Below are 18359 nucleotides of genomic sequence, written 5' to 3' on the forward strand. Positions count from 1 at the left end.
ACCAGACAAACTAAAATTCACGGCCATGTTACTACAGCATAGCTCCAGCATTTCTTAAGGGGAAGACGATTTCTAGTGCAAATAGAAATCTCTTCCTACTTTTTATGATAGTAAGGAAATTTGAGCTGTCCCTTTTAAGGTAATTCTTAGGAAATTTACTGTTATTAATTTAGAGCTCCCCAATCAAAGTAACATATTTAAAATAACTTCTGAATAAACAGCTCAGAAAATCCAGACTGCAGATAGTATCCAAACAAATCCTTTTGGTTTCTCAAAACAAGAACAGTGGATCTCCATTAAACTATTTCACACCATTTGCTGAAGAACTAGAATCACATTTCAATAGTCATCCCTCTCCCTCCAATCCTACCAAGGGCAATTACATGCAACTTCTAAAAGCAAGCAGTTAAGTATTACCAAGGAAACGATGATTGTCACAATGCAACAGTATATTAAGGCCAGTGAATAATAACTGAATATTTATAAATAACACTAATTTCTATTAAAGCCTGCTTTTCCAAATATAACCAGAACAAAAGCACAACAATTCTGTAGTGTACCAAGTGTATATTTCAATTTACTGTATGCAGTCTAACAACAAATTTGGTCATAATTTACCAGATATACATAAATGATTTAAGTAGTAAAAGAAGATTCAGTTCCAAGAGAATAAGTTCATACCTTGAAGAAAAAAAAACGAAACAAAAAAAAAAGGAAAATACATTAAGAATGTAGAGCCAGGTCCAGTTTCTAAGCATTAAGTGAGCAGTATTCTAATAAAGCAGATTTAGGTGAATTTCAGATATATATATATATATTTATATATATAGACAGATCTACCAATTGTAAACTATGGTTTTAAAGGGGATAAATGGGATGGAAAAATCTTTATGCTATACTTACATATTCACAAAGCAGAACATTACTTTAACGTTTAAAATACTTTTTCATTCATATCATCTTTGTCCAACTAATTTCTACTTTGGACCCCACCAGAATTACACATTACTCATTTCAGTCTAGAACAATAAGAATAAGATGTATTCCTCAGTGTGGAAAAAAAAAAGGTACCCCACCCTGCCCACCCTCCCCCAAAAAACTAGTCATCTGTCAGGTTTACAATGATGTGGAAACTACCAATGAAACAAGTGGATGATAAAAAAAGCATTTTAATTCCCATATAACTGTAGTTCAAACTTATCTCAGCTTAAATCAGCAAAAACAATGTCTTAACATTATGTTACTGTTCTACTGATGTAAAGGACAACAGTAAAGCTTGTCTCTTTAAATACATACCAACTTTGATCAGATGGAGCACCATTAAGATTCTGTCCGTCAAAGCATAGTTCAAAGTTATCCACACAACTAGCATAATTTAGTTACCTGATATAAAATAGGAAAAAAATATACTCATTTTAAAATTAAACAAAGCTGAAAAATATGGTGACCCTCAATTGGTTTTTATACAGTACTGTCACACTGGCCTAGCTATGTGTCATGATAAATGCTCTGCATATTTTCTCATTGTGACATAATAGTACATCAGATGTATTGTTCCAATGATTGCCTGAATTCATTTGCCTTAGGCTAGACAACACAGAGGAGTTTAAGATGAAGGTGTAATGCCCTCCCCTCCCTATAAAAGAGGCCTGAAATCATTGGTGCAATATTACAAGCTTAGGAAAAAAATCCACATGGCTACAAAAATTCAAGTTTCAATGCCTCCTAGACAATTTGAAATAAAGAGTGTAGGGAGCATATCATCCTGAAAAGTAGACAACTCAAACAGCGTTATTTTGCTTTGGACTTTTTGTTTTTCTTTAAAAAAAAAAAATTTCCAGCAAATTAAGTCAACAAGTTAAATGTAATTTGTTTATATTAAACACTAGCAACAACCCATTTAAGTACAAAAGAATAAAAAATAGTTTGTGTTCATTTTAATGACGAACGATGGGCACAATAGCCTAGTGTCCAATTCACATCACATAAACTAGCCAAAAACCGGACAAATAAGAAATTACCAACCAAAAAGTTGTTTAATATGACACTTTCTCCATTCCTTGTATTTTTATTCCGTGGGACTGAGGTATACACCAGGGAAGTCAAAAAGTTTGAGAGGAGGGAAGAAACATTATTACATCAGATACCTTTTAGCATGACTATCTCTTTTGACTAAGTGGCAGAAGAGTTACCCATGCTCTGATCAGTCTGTTATTTCATTATTGGTCACTTCTTCTGCAAGATCATTTTGGAACTGATGAATCAATAACAACCTTCTTGAAAATTCAAAACTGTGAAGAAACAGACACTAAATTAATGCCATTATTAACTTCTCCAGTGCTTATCACCTATACCACCTGCCAGCATAGAGCCAAAAGTTTTAAAACCAAATTTCAATACGGTGTTGGCATTGTCTGTAATGCATATTTAAATGATTGGCTTTGACCTATCAGAGTACGGGAGAGGTAAGGTTTGTATGGCAAAGACATGCTTGTGGAAACAAGAGCCACTAGCCCAAATTAGCTTCACTGGTTCACTGACAAAGTAGAAGTGGATTTGGGAAAGCTGTCTTTGTATTTCCATACCAAGTTGCAATTTTCTTCATTCATGTTAACAGATACATGAATGTGTAACATAAGTACAGTTACTACTATGTCTGAATAGGACCCAAGTAGCTATATCCTATAAATAATAAAAAATACATTTTTCTTTTGATAACTGACTGTAGATGTGAGGACTCTGTATAATTCAACCAAATGGTTGTATGCTGTACAGTCCTGTGCAAATATAATAAAAAAATTAATAATCCTTTTTTGCTATAAGGCTTTGACCCTACATTTTTCACAGCAACATAACTACCATCCAGCCTGTACCATATTTCGCAAGCCTTCAGTCCAAAAATTCAAATAGTCAATCCATATAGCGTCCATTTGCGGCACCCTGAAGTCATATGCTCTGTCAGTCATCTAAAGGCATACAAACTTCCCCAGATTCATCCCATCGAGACTGGTCATTCTGTTCTTCTACATCATCACCAAGCTCCTCATCACCTTCTCCCACTTCATTTTCCTCGTATTCTTCATCCCTAGGGAAATCTGTGTCCTGCACCTGGTCTGCCCCCTCTTGCCCTCCAGGTTGAGATTTATCTGCACAGTCTACACAAACTCCGTAACGTCGTGATCCATGTCTTATTCCAACGCTGGCTGCTAGCATGAAAATCTTCTTACACACCATACATTTATACTTTTTATCCTTTTTATGCACCTATGGAAGAGAAATATTAACAGCTGAAAATATGCATATCAGGTTGCATTTGCATATAGTATTAGAAAATTATTATTAATAATTACTAATACAAAAATTCATTTTTTGAACTCTTCCAAAAGATACCCCAACACTGTTCAGAGAAAGAGAAGTACTACTAGAGATCCATTTTGATTACATGAGCTATTACCCACAACCGAACTACCTGCTTACTGTTCAGCACGTAGCTGAATTAGCTGCCTGTTCCTATAAGCAAGTGAATGTTCATTTTATGACTACTCACTGTACAGAACAAGACTCTGAAAGGCAATAAGAACAGTAAAAGCACACAGGATCATACCTCATTTAGAAAATTGCCTTTACAATTGTAAGTCCTAGAAACATTAAGAACAAGCAGGAGTTATTAAATTCTGTGTGAATTCAAAGGGCAAGATCCTTCTTCCACAACACCTCCCTCCCAATACAACCAAACCCAGCAACATCTTTCCAGGTCCCTTTGGTGAGTTTTTTGTCCTGTATGTAGAGTGAGCTTGTGTGTAAAATTAGAAGGCTGCTGTTGACTAACTTGACTAAACATAAATTTTAATTTTGAGTTTGGGAGTATGTTACTTGCACAAATAACTGAATTCAGCAACCATGTATAACAGTTATCATCTTGGAAAAAATTAAGTTGAAGACTTCTTTCTTCTATCTGGTGTCCCCACAACAGATTACCAACTACGTGCTTAAATATCTCATTTGAGGTCACACTGAAAAAGTTGCCATTTTAGAGAAAACGGAAATTACCACCCAGATGAGGGAAAAAAACAAGGTCAAGATACAAACAGTTACTTTAGTCCCACTGTATAATCTGTACAGCTGATACTACGTGTTTTTTTCTTCAGCCTCTAGACTTGTTATGATAATGTTTCACACAAAGCAGAATGGTTGAGATGTCTGTGGAAGGGGAGCTCAGAAAAAAAAAAGCGTGTTCTGACTCCATGAGGGAGAGCACACTTCAGTTAAAGCACAGGCTGGGCCGAGCTCACTCTATAGCTATTTTCACCCTGTCTGACTTGATCTCCTTTCCTGGAGGGAAAAAAATCTTCAGCTACAAGACCTGGTCAGATACCGCAGCAGAGAAACCTGAAGTCCCACTCTGAAGAGTCTTCCCAGTAGACCGACTACCACACACTATTGGTATCTTCTCTGGTGAGCCACAAATGAAGGAGTAGCTGCTGAGACATGTTACACGGTATCACCACCAATAAGGTGATAATGACCTAACTTCCTCTACCCAGCCACAGAGCTGCCCCATACCATCACCACCTCCATCACTGCAGTGACCTACATACACTACAAAACAAAATGTCCTTCAGACTCAGTAACATCACAGGTACTCCTGTCCCTTCAGGCATCTAAGCCTTCACCGGGTGGGGTATGAGAGGAGGCTGAAAGGCAGCGGTAGCAGGGTGGAAAGATGTGTATCTAAGATGAGGAAAGTCCAGTGGAACATAAGAAAGATGCTGGTTCTAAAATTTACATAGGGGCTATTAACATATGCCTTTCCTACCTGTACAGCAGTTTAAGGAATACTTAAAACTACTACAGTGGTCTTATAAATATCTTCTAGAATTATAACCTGAGTCATATCAGGATATTATTTACCTTTAATAATATTACTGCCTGACAGAAAATCCATTTCACGATAGCACAAGCTAGAAAGGAAAGTTCGGAAGACTTGCACCAAAAGCTCTTTTCTGCATCTGCATTAAAACTTGGAAGCTCACAACCACTTTTTCTACTCCCTGAGGAACAAAAAGCCAACTGCGAGGAGGCTATGGAGGCTTATGGAACACCTTCATGAGGGAGCAAGGTAGTCCATTGATTCTCAAAGGACTGAGAAAAGCTATCGAAATGGAGAAGTAAAGTGCAATTTACCCCATTCCGTGTACTAACCTATTTTGAGTATCTGCAAAACATGTTGCAAAATGAGTTTTTTAAAATCACAGCTTGGAGAAATGTTATTACCTTCTCACCACCGATATGATCTTGCTTTTATTTCTCCCCTAAAACACACCTTGGATTTTTTACAGTAAATATTATAATGAAGTCTTAATTTCTTTACAGACTAGATACAAAATACCTGCAAAATACCCAAGACAGATAATACTTTCTATGGATCATCAGATAAAAAGTACTCAAGTCAAATCCTGAGTTATGCACATGCACAGGACAGGGTAAGCTCAACTGCCGATTATGGTATTGGCAGAATGCAAGTCAGAAAGACATTTACTATCTGCATTTCAGGTATTTTTCATTCTTTCCTAAATCTCAAAGCAGATACTACACTATAGCTTTGTCTAGTTGTGAAACAAGTATTTCAGAACTACCCCAAGATATTATGCAATTGCTTATTAACTGGCATGCTGGTTTTGCATGGGATAGAGTTAATTTTCTTCACAGGAGCTAGTACAGGGCTATGTTTTGGATTTGGGCTGGAAACAGTGTTGATTACACAGGGATGTTTTCCTTACTGCTGAGCAGTGCTTACACAGAGTCAAGGCCTTTTCTGCTTCTCACCCCACTCCACCAGCGAGGAGGCTGGGGGTGCACAAGGAGTTGGGAGGGGACACAGCCGGGACAGCTGACCCCAGCTGACCAAAGGGATATCCCATACGTCATGCTCAGCATATAAAGCTGGGGGAAGAAAAAGGAAGGGGGGGACGTTCAGAGTGACGGCGTTTGTCTTTCCAAGTAACCGTTACGCGTGATGGAGCCCTGCTTTCCTGGAGATGGCTGAACACCTGCCTGCCCATGGGAAACGGTGAATGAATTCCTTGTTTTGCTTTGCTTGCATGCGTGGCTTTTGCTTTATCTATTAAACTGTGTTATCTCAACCCACGAGTTTTGTCACTTTTACTCTTCCGATTCCCTCCCCAACCCCAGCGGGGGTGAGCGAGTGAGTGGCTATATAGCGCTTAGTTGCTGGCTAGGGTTAAACCTAGTCCTCACAAAAAATGGTGATGCTGCATTATAGAACAAGAAGATGTGCAATTCTATTGCAGTAACACTAAGCCAAAATTCCCTTTCGTTATCTACAGAATACTCACACATACTGCACCTCTATCATGTCACTTTCAAAATCATCTTGAAATTATCTCTATCAGAATTCCAGACACCTCTATCATGTCACTTTCAAAATCATATTGAAATTACCTCTATCAGAATTCCAGCGACGGTCTTAACTGATACTGCATTTTCCATTAAGAGTATAAGAGGTATAGTTATTACAAAGAGATCTTTATCTTCCTCCAGTTTAGAGTAAGATAAAACAATTTACATTATGGCAAATCAGAGAACAGTGTTTCTCCCAACTACCAAAACATCTGAAAAAAACCATAAAAACCCACTCGTACATGCACGTACATACACACACATACAGTTGAGGTTACCTACCAAGGAATGTCTCTTTACATGCTCTCTTCGAGTAAACAGCTTCCCACAGATGTCACAACTGAAAGATCTCACGCCTGTGTGAATGAGCAAGTGTCTCTTTAGTGTTCTTCTGTATTTGGCTACATAATTACAGTGTGGACACTTCAACTTGTTCATGATTAAAGCAGAGGAATCGCCTACAAGAAAATAAGCCATCAGGAGAAAAGATGATGAAACACAAAAAAACTATTTCAATATGTTCTGCCTGGTGCACAAAAATAAACAGGTGCCAAAACAATAAAGCACCCACATGACTTTTCATCAGCCAAATCAGGACAATGCCTGCCTGCAGAAACCACAAATACTGGTAGGTTCTGCATGTATGATCTTGCTAGAAAAATACCTACTTGTAACCAAGAAATTTTTACTACAGAAGTACAGATCAATTCTTTGAAAAGAAGTTTCATTTCATGAATCAGAGTAAGTTAGCTACAAGTTAGCAGTATTCCATTTTCTAGAGGTCACCTATACCAGAAAACACTTTATTCTGGATTAGAAACCCTCTAGCTCTGCAGCACTTCGACAGTTACAATCTTCTCTCCCAATATTCTATTTAGAATTATGTGCAGGAACTGCCTGCCAAGATCTGACTCCACGAATAGATAAAAAAAGAAAGTATAACTAAACAAGAACGAATATTGACAAAAGGAGTAGGTCAATAAGAGGTAGCATAATTCTGAAATAGCTAGAAAGGGAAGTTATTGGTTCAGATCTTAGCTATTTTCTACCCAAAGTCCATTTTGGTCTAACAGTAGGAAAAAATAAAGAGAGCAGAAAAAACTTCTGGAAGTAGCAATATCCCACTTCTTCCTTATGATGGAAGAGAGCTATTTACATATCCCTGGACCAAGGATAACATAGCTTGCTCAAAGGATACATGCAAAACAGGTTTACTACAGCTGCTTATTACTGTGTGAAATAGAAAAGCACAAGATGCTGTGACAGCTATGAAGAAGGCCACACAGGAATACAAGGATTATTTTGAGAATATGGTATTGACTCAACTTACTACAGGTGAGATAATTTATGAACAGGATCGTAACCATCTAGAAGCATCCAAAAAGCACTGGCTAAGGCTACATGATTATATGCGTAAGAGTTTTGAATGTTCATGCTGGCAGGAAGAAAGCAAAAGTAATTGTGTGTTGTATGTGTGGACCTGCATGCCTACAACTAAGATGCCTCCTTCCCAGCTTCAAAATCCATCATAACAGGGAAGTTAAATTTTGCTAATATTCAAATGTTTGCCTTGGTATATCGGAGCACTCATGCAAGCTGCATGTCAACATAATGTCACGTAATGGCTTACACGAAGAAAAGTAAGTTCAAAAAAGGTTTTAAATTGCAGTCTTATACACATCAACGGGGGTATGACAGACAGGCAGACATCATGGCTGTAAGATATAAGGGAATTTAACGGTTTAAGAACAGGCAGACCTCCTAGGAACTGAGTTCTAATCCCTTGCCTACTAGTGAATTTCACCTTCTGATGACCCAATTTCTTCCACTGTAAAAACCAAAATATTTAAAGTAAATCCATTTAAAGTAAACCGTAAACCACATCCCAGTAATAGCTCAAAGTTACAGAGAAGAGGTAGGCATTATTATTACCCAGTCCTTAAGATCCTCTTTTTACTGAAGACTTTATGTATTTTAACGATCTAGCAATAATTATCTTAAATGTGGTGGTTTTTTTGGTATGTTTTCAGACAGAAAAATAATTACAGATAATTGCTTGCTTGAACTATTAAGGAAGGCACATAAGCTGTGAAAGGGTAGGTTATATAACACAGGTTTGACTAAAGAGGGCTTTAGTTATGGCTGCATTGAATTCAAAACCTTTACTGCAACGAAGTTTTTATTCTTAATAGCGAGAAGTATGCTCCGAGATCTACTTTTAAAATTATATTTAACGTCATATCTTCATAATCCAAGTGTTCAATTGCAAAGGCCATTTATCTGTAGTTAGCTTACTAAGCGGGGGGGAGGGAGGGAGGGAGGGAAACCTATCAGATCATTAAAAACTTCGGGTATCTTCGTATTCAGGCACAATACGAGAGCTGATATAAATCATGTTCTGTTTTTACTTTGCCATACATTTGAATTCCTTTTTCTCTCTCCAAGGAGGTACTCCTATTTACATTATCCAGAAAGGCAAATGATACGGAAGAAGATTATGTAAACACTTAATCTTATAGATCTCTAAACAAATTAATCAAATATTACCAGCAGTGACACAGAAGATACAGATCCCTATCCGAGGCAAAGAACAACCTCCTCTCCATCAGATATACTTGCCATTTTCCCAAGCTTCTTTTGGCCAAGATTCTGGCAGCAGTCCGTACTTGAAGTCACTCGAAGTACCTGGCAGCAGTCCATACTTGAAGTCACTTGAAGTACCCGGCAGAAGTCCATACTTGAAGTCACTTGAAGTACCCGGCAGCAGTCCATACTTGAAGTCACTTGAAGTACCTATTACAGACACAGTCTTACTTTAGCTTTCCAGGTTCTAATCAGTCATGCTGTTTAGCAAGATATATATCCTTTATGAACTGTGACAAAAAAGTTTCAAACCTTAAAATAGTAATTATAATTTTTTTCACATCATCTTCAACACTGAAATGAAATAACTGCACTCCTCATTTCAGTGAAATTAGACCTTTGAACTACTCTCCACAGCACCATTTCTTCTCCCCAGCCTGAGAAAAATTCAAAGCCCTTTTCATGCTACAGGAACTTTTATGGTAAGGGTATTTATTCCCTCACTATCATCATGACAGGACTAAAAAGTTTTCCACTGGATTCTCTTTACAACTGCTTTGTGCAGTTACTTCATCTGGTCTACCACAGGCAGTCTAGTTGGTACAAAAGTAAACATTTTCTACCGGAGGTGTGATTTTCTTCATTGCCTTAAAATATCTCAGTGGTATATAAAGTGCTTTAAATACCTTTATATAAAGTATCCTACAGCTATGTCTAAATCCTTTTTTGAATAATCATCTCCATTACTCTATAACCACATCAATTCAAGAGACCATAATTACTTGGAATATACCAGCTTAAAAGACTAGTTTGCATATTTACGTTTGGTCTTTAGACAAGCTCTTCATGCAGTTTGCACGGTCTTTGTAGCTTTTTTTCCCCTCTTTAAAAGAACAAAATCATTCAGAAGTGAACAGTGCCTTAAAAAGAAAAAGATCCTCGCTTGTTTAATTCCATACTTTTGTAACAAGTAAGAATTGCACGAGTGAATATGGAATCACTATTACACAGCACAGAGAACAGAACTATAAACAGTACACAAGAAAGCTGCACTACGCATTTGACAAAACCATACTTTCGTGGGGCAAAGACTCTTCTAGCAAGAGTGCAAGTCAATCTTCCCCCCAATCCCCAAGACAGGAGTTTGTTGGAAAACATGAACTCATAAGTCCATTACTTCCCTCACAGGCACACAGTTGTTAAATAAACAAACTGCAGTAGAAACTGGCAGATTTCCTTTTATTTGTCTGGATGGTGCTCAGGTCCTCACACTGGATTCCCAATGTCACTGTTGTGAAAAGTCTTGAGAAGGGCTTTATAGCAAATAGATACATTTTTACTTTCAAGCCTGAGACTGTACATTTTAATAGGCTAAAGACTTTTTCCTTTGTCCCTATACTGCTCATTCTAAGGATTTTTCCGGGAAAGAGAATTCTCTTAGTGTAAACTAGAATTTCATGCAGCTAGTGGTAAGCTGCATACTGAAACACTTGCAACTTACAGTTTTACTGGAAAAAAGTACAGATTACAAATCCTTACAGCATTAGACATGTACAGTAGTTTCATTTACTGCTCAGGCAGTGTTAGAGTTGGCAGCAGTGGTTTCATCTGCAATATAAGACAACAGTTCAAAAGGAAATTAATTAACAAATAGGAAGTTTATAATTCTATCCTATCTGTTAGACAATGGCAACTGATAAGCAAAGCTGGATCATGGCTGCCAAACTAGGTATTCCATCAGAACTTTTAAAAAGCAGAGCTTGCGTGGACGAAGGAAGAGAAAACCCAGTATTTTAGCTCATCCACCTAGCTATTTTGGTATAGAAAGAAAGAAGGGGAAGGGGAAGGGAGTAATTAGAATCATAAAGGTTGGAAAAGACCTCTAAGATCATCAAGTCCAACCGTCAACCCAACACCACCATGCCCACTAAACCATGTCCCTAAGCGCCTCATCTACACGTCTTTTAAATACTTCCAGGGATGGGGACTCAACCACTTCCCTGGGCAGCCTGTTCCAAGGCCTGACCACTCTTTCAGTAAAGAAATTTTTCCTAAGGTCCAATCTAAACCTCCCTTGGTGCAACTTGAGGCCATTTCCTCTCGCCCTATCGCTGGTTACTTGGCAGAAGAGACCAACACCCACCTCACTACAACCTCCCTTCAGGTAGTTGTAGAGCATGATGAGGTCTCCCCTCAGCCTCCTCTTCTCCAGACTAACCAGTCCCAGGTCCCTCAGCCGCTCCTCATAAGACTTGTGCTCCAGGCCCTTCACCAGCTTCGTTGCCCTTCTCTGGACACGCTACAGCACCTCAATGTCCTTCTGGTAGTGAGGGGCCCAAAACTGAACACAGGATTCGAGGTGCGGCCTCACCAGTGCCGAGTACAGGGGCATGATCACCTCCCTGCTCCTGCTGGCCACACTATTTCTAATACAGGCCAGGATGCCAATTATCCCTCTCCTCTAAGAAACAAAGCAGTGAGGAAAATATTTTTTTTTTTTTTTTTTTAATTACCGACTCTAATAGCTGTTGTTATGTCCAAAGGAGGCAAGAACTCCTTACACTAATTTGGAGCTACGGACTCCAGCAATGGCATCTCACAACAGCTCAAGGAATAGAACACAGATACCCTATAGACATGCCAACCACACATTCCTTTGAGATGAACAGTAAAACTTCCTTCTGTAATACACAAGAAAGAATTAGTGAGGAAGCAGTGTTGCACAGTTCTGGACAAGAGCAAAGATGACTTATCTCAAGGTTAAAAGCCTAAAGCAGGCTTCAGGATCTAGCAGAGAAAAAAAGAAAACAACTTTTATAATCTGTTTAAAATATTAGACCTTTTCTTTATAGGTTTTTTCCCCCTCTAATAGAACTGTCCTGTCTCTGGTTGACCAGTGGAAGATCAGTGATCAAAATATTTTAATCCCTCTTCCCTGCCCTCTTATGGGAGGAATATCTGTAAGAACAACAGACCAAGCCTTTAGTGCTAACAGATGTAACGTATATGCTGTGTATAGGCAAGATTGCATAGCTTCCTTCAAAATAAGCATACATCAAAGACTGACCATAAATAAGAGTTGCACCAAGCTGAGCACATTTGTAACACTGTCACTTTGACAGTTCTTCTGGACCTAAGAGAACACAAATTGAATTTCATTAGGAACATTTATGCTCAGAGCTGGTATTGAAGTTTGAGGGAAGTTAGGAGCTCAAATCCCTGCACAGTCTGGATCTTAGCATAAGACTCAGCATAGAGCCAGACAGACTTAAGAGCTGTAGTCTAGTGTAGATAATAGCTACTAAATCTTTCTACCTTCAATTTGAAGAGAGGACCTGCTATAACATGAAAGAACACTGGCACAGATACCACAGGAGATAAGAGGTTGCTACAGACACTTCAGTCTCTGCACAGTACAGGACTAAGTAGATCATAACTAAACCTAATGCTTATTTTTAGAATAATTCGTTGACCTAGAACACCTGCTTTCTAGATTAAGCACACATATAATGTGTTCAAAACAAAACAACAAAAAAGGCATTTTTAATGGTTCATCCATACAGGAAAGACATGAATTCCATATACATTGGGAACTGGAAGTACAATACCCAGGCTTTACTAGTTTCCCCAGGCGGACATATAGCCTACAGTCAGATAAGCTTCTGAGCCAAGTATAAGATGTTACGGACCCCTGTGGCTCATAACATCTTCTCCCACTCCTCCTCCCACCTAGACTACTGCCCCCTGAAACCTGCTTGCAAAACCGCAGATATAGTCATCATCTAACCTGTTCCTGTCAACTTAAACCCAGATGATTTTGATAGGAGACTGAAAGCAACTACATATGCAGTTGTACTGGTAGACCAGAGGTGGGGTGCAAAGGGGGAAATACAGACAGCAGTGAGAAAGATTAAAAAAAAAAAAAAGAAAGAGAAAGAAAGGGTAATTAGAAGCAATAATGTTCTGTATCTCCAGACCAGGTCATCTGACCACAACTTTCCTCTAATCTATGGATACCTTTTTACAGTTTAGTTCACTCCTAAAAGAGGTGTAAGTTAATAACTCAAATATCAATTAGCCTCCAACATCTACCCATTCTTCTACCCTGCACGGAGAAGAGGTTTCTATCAGTAACCTGATTAAAAAAAAACAACAAAAAACAAAATAAAAGTAAAACAGAATACAAATAAGCTGATTAACTATCAGCACTAAAATTCTCAGTATGTCAATTTGAGAAGAGATAAAGACAGTCTGAAAAACAACGAAGTGTTTGTGTACGCATTTATACAACTAACAAAACTTTATGGAAGGATTTTATGTTCTACTGTGCTTGTTCTCAGGAAAAAGGATAACCAGAAGTCAGACACACTGATTTTCGGTTTTGAAGGCAAGAGGTAGGGGAGTATCACCAGAAAGATAGAACGCATCTGAGCAGGAACATCTGTAGTTTGACAAGTTTTGCTCTTTTTCTGTAACCAGAAATATGCTGATTTTTTGGGAAGAGAAGGAGACATTACGAGTAAGGGATGATCAAGGAGATTAATGAGAAGATCAACCATAGAAGCCATTGAACAGGTCATTATAGAAAGGGATTTGGATGTAGGGTGCGCTGAGGGAGAAGATACAAAACTTTGCTTTAGATACAGTTGTCTGTAATGAACTTCAGTTCTCTTTACACATATTACCACTAAAAACAGTGCCAAAAGAGGAGAAAAACGAATACTACTATTTTTCCACCAGGTTTTCTGACATTGACTGCTCATTCAGATTAATTAAAAAAAAAGACAGAAAGTAGACAGGATAAGTGATTAGGCCATAGCTTTCAAGGATTGTAAAGAGAGCAGTGGTAATCTACTGATGCAATCTGGATTGCTATTAGAGAGTTGGATTTGTTGCTTATGTTAGGTAACATGACAGAAAAAACAGCACTGCCAAGACTGACATACTAGGACGGCGGGGGAAAGAAAATATATTGTACTCCATTTGTTCCCAGAGTATTACTCACATCTTTAACCTTGCTTCCAAAAAGGGGTCAAAGCATATTACTTCTCAGCTGCCTCTTGCAACAGAAGGCCCAGACAAACTTAAGACATTTTGCCCATGCAATCTTACTCATACTCTATGTACTGCTCCCAATTGCTCTTAATTTTTACTATTTCTCATTCATGAAAAAAATGGTTTATTGCCTTGACTATGGAGGCAGATCTGTCACCAACTAACCCTGCCAGATGACCATCAATTGATGCCAAATATATCACCCACTTGCTTTTTCAACTTGCTTATCATATACTCTCTGAAAAACTCCTTCCTGAGAAAGGGGTGCCGTTCACATTAGAAAGCTATTTTGCTGATCTCTCCCCACAAAGGTTACATCAGGTCAACACAAGATAGCAAGAGCTTTCCTCATCCAGATCATTTATTTGTAGGGAGTTATTGTTATCAGGGACTATCACAGACTCAAACAAAAACTTAGGTCTGAGGGGACCTCGGAAGGTCACCTAGTTCAACCTCCTGCTCACAGCAGAGCTAACTTCAAAGCTGGGCTATATGTTGCTTTGGACCTTGCCAAGTTTTAAATATCTAAAAGAATGGGAGATTCCATAAACTCTCTAAGCAATACATTGCAACACAAACGCTCTCATGGTCAACAGTTTTCTTCATATACAACTGCAATTTCCTTAGCTGCAACTTGTGACAACTGACTCTTGCCCCTTTCACTGTGCACCTCTGAAGAGTATCTGGGTTCATTTTCTCTATAATCCCCTTAAGATGATAGAAGATGGCAGGTAGATCCCTCAGCCTTCTCTATACTAAATAAATTTAGTTCCTTAGCCTCTCCTTGAACAATATGTTCTCTGCCTCCCTAACCACCTTAGTGTCCCTCCACTGGACTCCCTCCAGCTTGCCGGTATCTTTCTTGTACTGGACTGCCCTAAACTGAACATAGGATTTCAAACATGGTCTTGCCAGTCCACAGTACAGGGGTATTGTTATCATTTCCCTCAGCCTGCCTGCTATGTTCTTGCTAATACCACCACTATGAGGCTAGCCTTCATTGCTCCTAGGATGCTCTACTGACTTTATTCAGCTTATTGTCCACAAGGACCCCCTGGTTCTTTTCTGCAGTGTTACTACACAACACTCAGCGCTCAGCTTGTACTGATGCACAGGGTTGTTACTTCCAGATGCAGGACTTGACATTTGTCTTTGCACAGCATCTTGGGGGTTCCTGTTAGCCAATTCCTATGGATCATTGAGGTCCATTTGAACAACAGCCCAGCCTTGCCCTCTAGCATATCAACCGTTCCCAGCAGTCTGCTGTCATCTGCAAACTTGCTGAGAGCGTCTTCTGTCCTACTATCCTGATCACTGATAAAGATGTTAAACTGTATGAGACTCAGGAAGCTATTTTCAGGAAAATAACCCTTCTTGTCTTCACTGTCAAGAAAATACCTTCATCCATAAACTCCTGGACTATGTTGTAAGCTCAAGGGCCAGATCACGAACACTGCAAACAAGTCAATTGAAGGATGTACCTCAAGAGCTTTCTCAAGTAAAGTATTCAAGAGATAACTCAGAGACTTTCCAATATAAACATCTCACATCCCCTTTTCATCAGGTCTTATATTTAAACTGTTAATATAAGTAGGACTTTCAACGAGATATACACCTGAAAGGCCGCATGAAACTCCTAAAGACTGACTGGCATTTAGAATTAAATTAATCTTAGAATTAAGATCCTTCAATACAGTAAAAACCAACAACCATTCTAGATACTCTGGTAACCAAATTAAATGTCTTGGCATTATGTTCTGTTCCTATTTTCTTGCTAACTCTTTGAAAAAGCAACTGTAGAACAAATCCAACGAAATAAGTTTGACTTGTCCTCAAAGCTGCCAGTTTCTCTCTAATGAAGGGATAAAAATGCATCCAATTAAAAAAAAAGGAAAATTAAGTTTATTCCCATCTTAGCCCTAATACAAGGGTTCTCTACACAGTAAAGCCATTAGTTTCTTTCTGCGTCAGCATTAGAGAACTGCTATTGCTACACTTTATCAGCTACATGTTGTAACTTATAAACATATTTTCTTAAAGGAAGAATTAAATGTCAGCTTGAGGGACAGGAAGTAGAAACAGCACTGTGCATCATGACCAAACACCACTGATGTCACTGTAGTCGAGACAAATATACCAAGAACTGATACGGGTCTTCATTGGTATTTATTCTTATGTAAAGACATAAGCACAGATACCATTGCTGTGTAGAAATTGTTTTGGTCTGAACAGCTTTTTATGCTAAAACAGTTGAACGGAAATGCTAAGGAGATCTTCACTTCATGTTAGCTTCTCTATTGGCAGGCAGTCTTAGAAGCAGTAGGATAATTGACCAAAACCCTTGTGTTGAACTGGTACGATACTGGTGTCTCATTCATTCCAGACTTACTTTGCCAAAGCCTAACTTTGTCCAGGAATACCATGGGATTTTGTCTTTACAGTGGGCTTTGAAGAAAAGCAAGGTACAAGACAGAGGCGCAAATCTGTAAAAGTACCGAAACAAAAAAGAAAAAACCCAACCCTTCCCACACACACAAAAAAACCACCCCAAAAATCCCACCCAGATACTTCCTTGGGAACTCTGCACAATAAGATCTGGGAGTACATGACAAACTAAGCTTGCCAGACTGGTATCAGGCTCTCCTTACAAAGTAACACGCAACATTATATCCTAAAGAAAGGGCATCAACTCAAGTCACAAGCAAGCAAATGTGGAAAAGACTGGAACTTTTACGCAGCTCATACTTTTCATACACATGACCTAACCATGAAAGACACCTGCTACTTTACAAAGGGGTTTTTTTCCAGCTTTAAAGCTCATGTTTTTAAAAATATCCCCTCAAACCCCTCTGAGCCCTGGGAATACCAGAAGTGACTAAAGTTCTGCAATTGTGGCTACATTTTTACAGTAAAAATGGCAACTCTAATCTTGCTGACTCCCCTCTCCATTATTCCCAGTATGACAGGATGAAGCTTATAACTAACAAAGCTGCACCAATGAAGGCTAGTGGTTAAAGTGAAATTGTCTGCTAAAGCTGTACTCCTACCAACGCATGTGTAATGCAAGTACTACAATGAGCTTTAGGGTAAATGCATAGTATAAGCTTGCTATGCTACAGTTTTCTACCTTTCTTATAAACTTTCTACACTATGAACACATTTCTGGTTGGATATATTTACTGATACCTGCCAGGAACTGGCACAAGTAAGAAATGCTGCCTGCCTCTCTCCTCCACCCCAGAAAATGACTCCAAGTTCTGTACACAAGAATTCCAGAATGTACACAGAGAATAAGTGATTGGACAGCATGCAAAAGAACTCAGCAAGGACAGAGACCTGAAATAGAGAAGCTGAAGGAACCATCTCAGTCAAACTACATGCCACTTAAAACCTATTCTATTCAGCTACCAACACTGAGGATGACGTATCCCTTCCCTCAAATTTAAAAAAAAAAAACCAAACCAAACCAAAAACCCCCAAACCATACAACACACTAAGACTTGTACAGCAATTGATCAATTTATACTTCTACAAACTTTTACATGACAAAGTTACTCTAGCTAAGAGTGCTCTCACAGGGAGTTATGGTGGTGTAACTAATTGAATAGGCCTACCAACACAGAAAACCTACAGGTTAAATAAGAAGCCTAACATTGTTTTTCTGTATCATATGTCAGTTAAGGCATAAAGGGTATTTTTAAAAGTCCTTTAGCAGTCTTTTAGCTTCATAAATATCATATGGGAATGGACAGACGTGAAAACAAGCATGTAGGAGATAACAGGGCTGTGGATAAAAACAAGACTTTACTTTCTAGAGTAATTACTATCTAGAGTAATTACTATCTGGAAAAAAAAGCTTTTTAATGGAAGTTGTATTCTAATCTTTGTGATAATTTAAAAAAGATCCACACTACTCTGAAAACCAGCTACAATCCAAAAGGATCTAAAACATCTGGAATAAAAACACTTTCACTGCCCAGCATGTGATAAAATTAATTAGATTCGACTTCCCGAGTTACATCTTTGAGATGCAGGAGGGAAGCTAGCTGAAGAAATAGTACAGCTAACTTCTGTGGCTAGAGTTATGCCTCTCAAATGAATCAAGAAGATACACAGCCCCTGGTTTTCTTTATTTATGTAGTTGCTGTCATCATCATTATTTCATAATTTCATATTATTTCATAAATGAGGTAGCAGAAAAATCAGCTCAGCACTTCGCATTGATTTTTTTTTTTAAAAAGTGAATGTATTGCCTGCGCTTCAATTGCACTGAGACAAAAAAAAAAAAAAAGGTTTTCAGG

General features: G+C 38.4%; 1 protein-coding gene across 1 annotated transcript in view; it reads right to left on the minus strand.

Moving 5' to 3' along the window:
* Positions 1-1153: 1153 nt before the first annotated feature.
* The window catches only part of ZBTB10 (zinc finger and BTB domain containing 10), a 31429-nt gene continuing 14223 nt past the window's right edge, over positions 1154-18359 (minus strand). Inside the window, exons 3-5 of the mRNA XM_075141600.1 lie at positions 9040-9213; positions 6703-6878; positions 1154-3264 (exon numbers count right to left, since the gene is read on the minus strand). Of these exons, the coding sequence (XP_074997701.1) occupies positions 2959-3264; positions 6703-6878; positions 9040-9213 (656 nt within the window). The 3' untranslated portion in view covers positions 1154-2958. The remainder of the gene's footprint in view (positions 3265-6702; positions 6879-9039; positions 9214-18359) is intronic.

This window comes from Calonectris borealis, chromosome 2 (assembly GCF_964195595.1).
Source record: "Calonectris borealis chromosome 2, bCalBor7.hap1.2, whole genome shotgun sequence".
Lineage (NCBI taxonomy): Eukaryota > Metazoa > Chordata > Aves > Procellariiformes > Procellariidae > Calonectris > Calonectris borealis.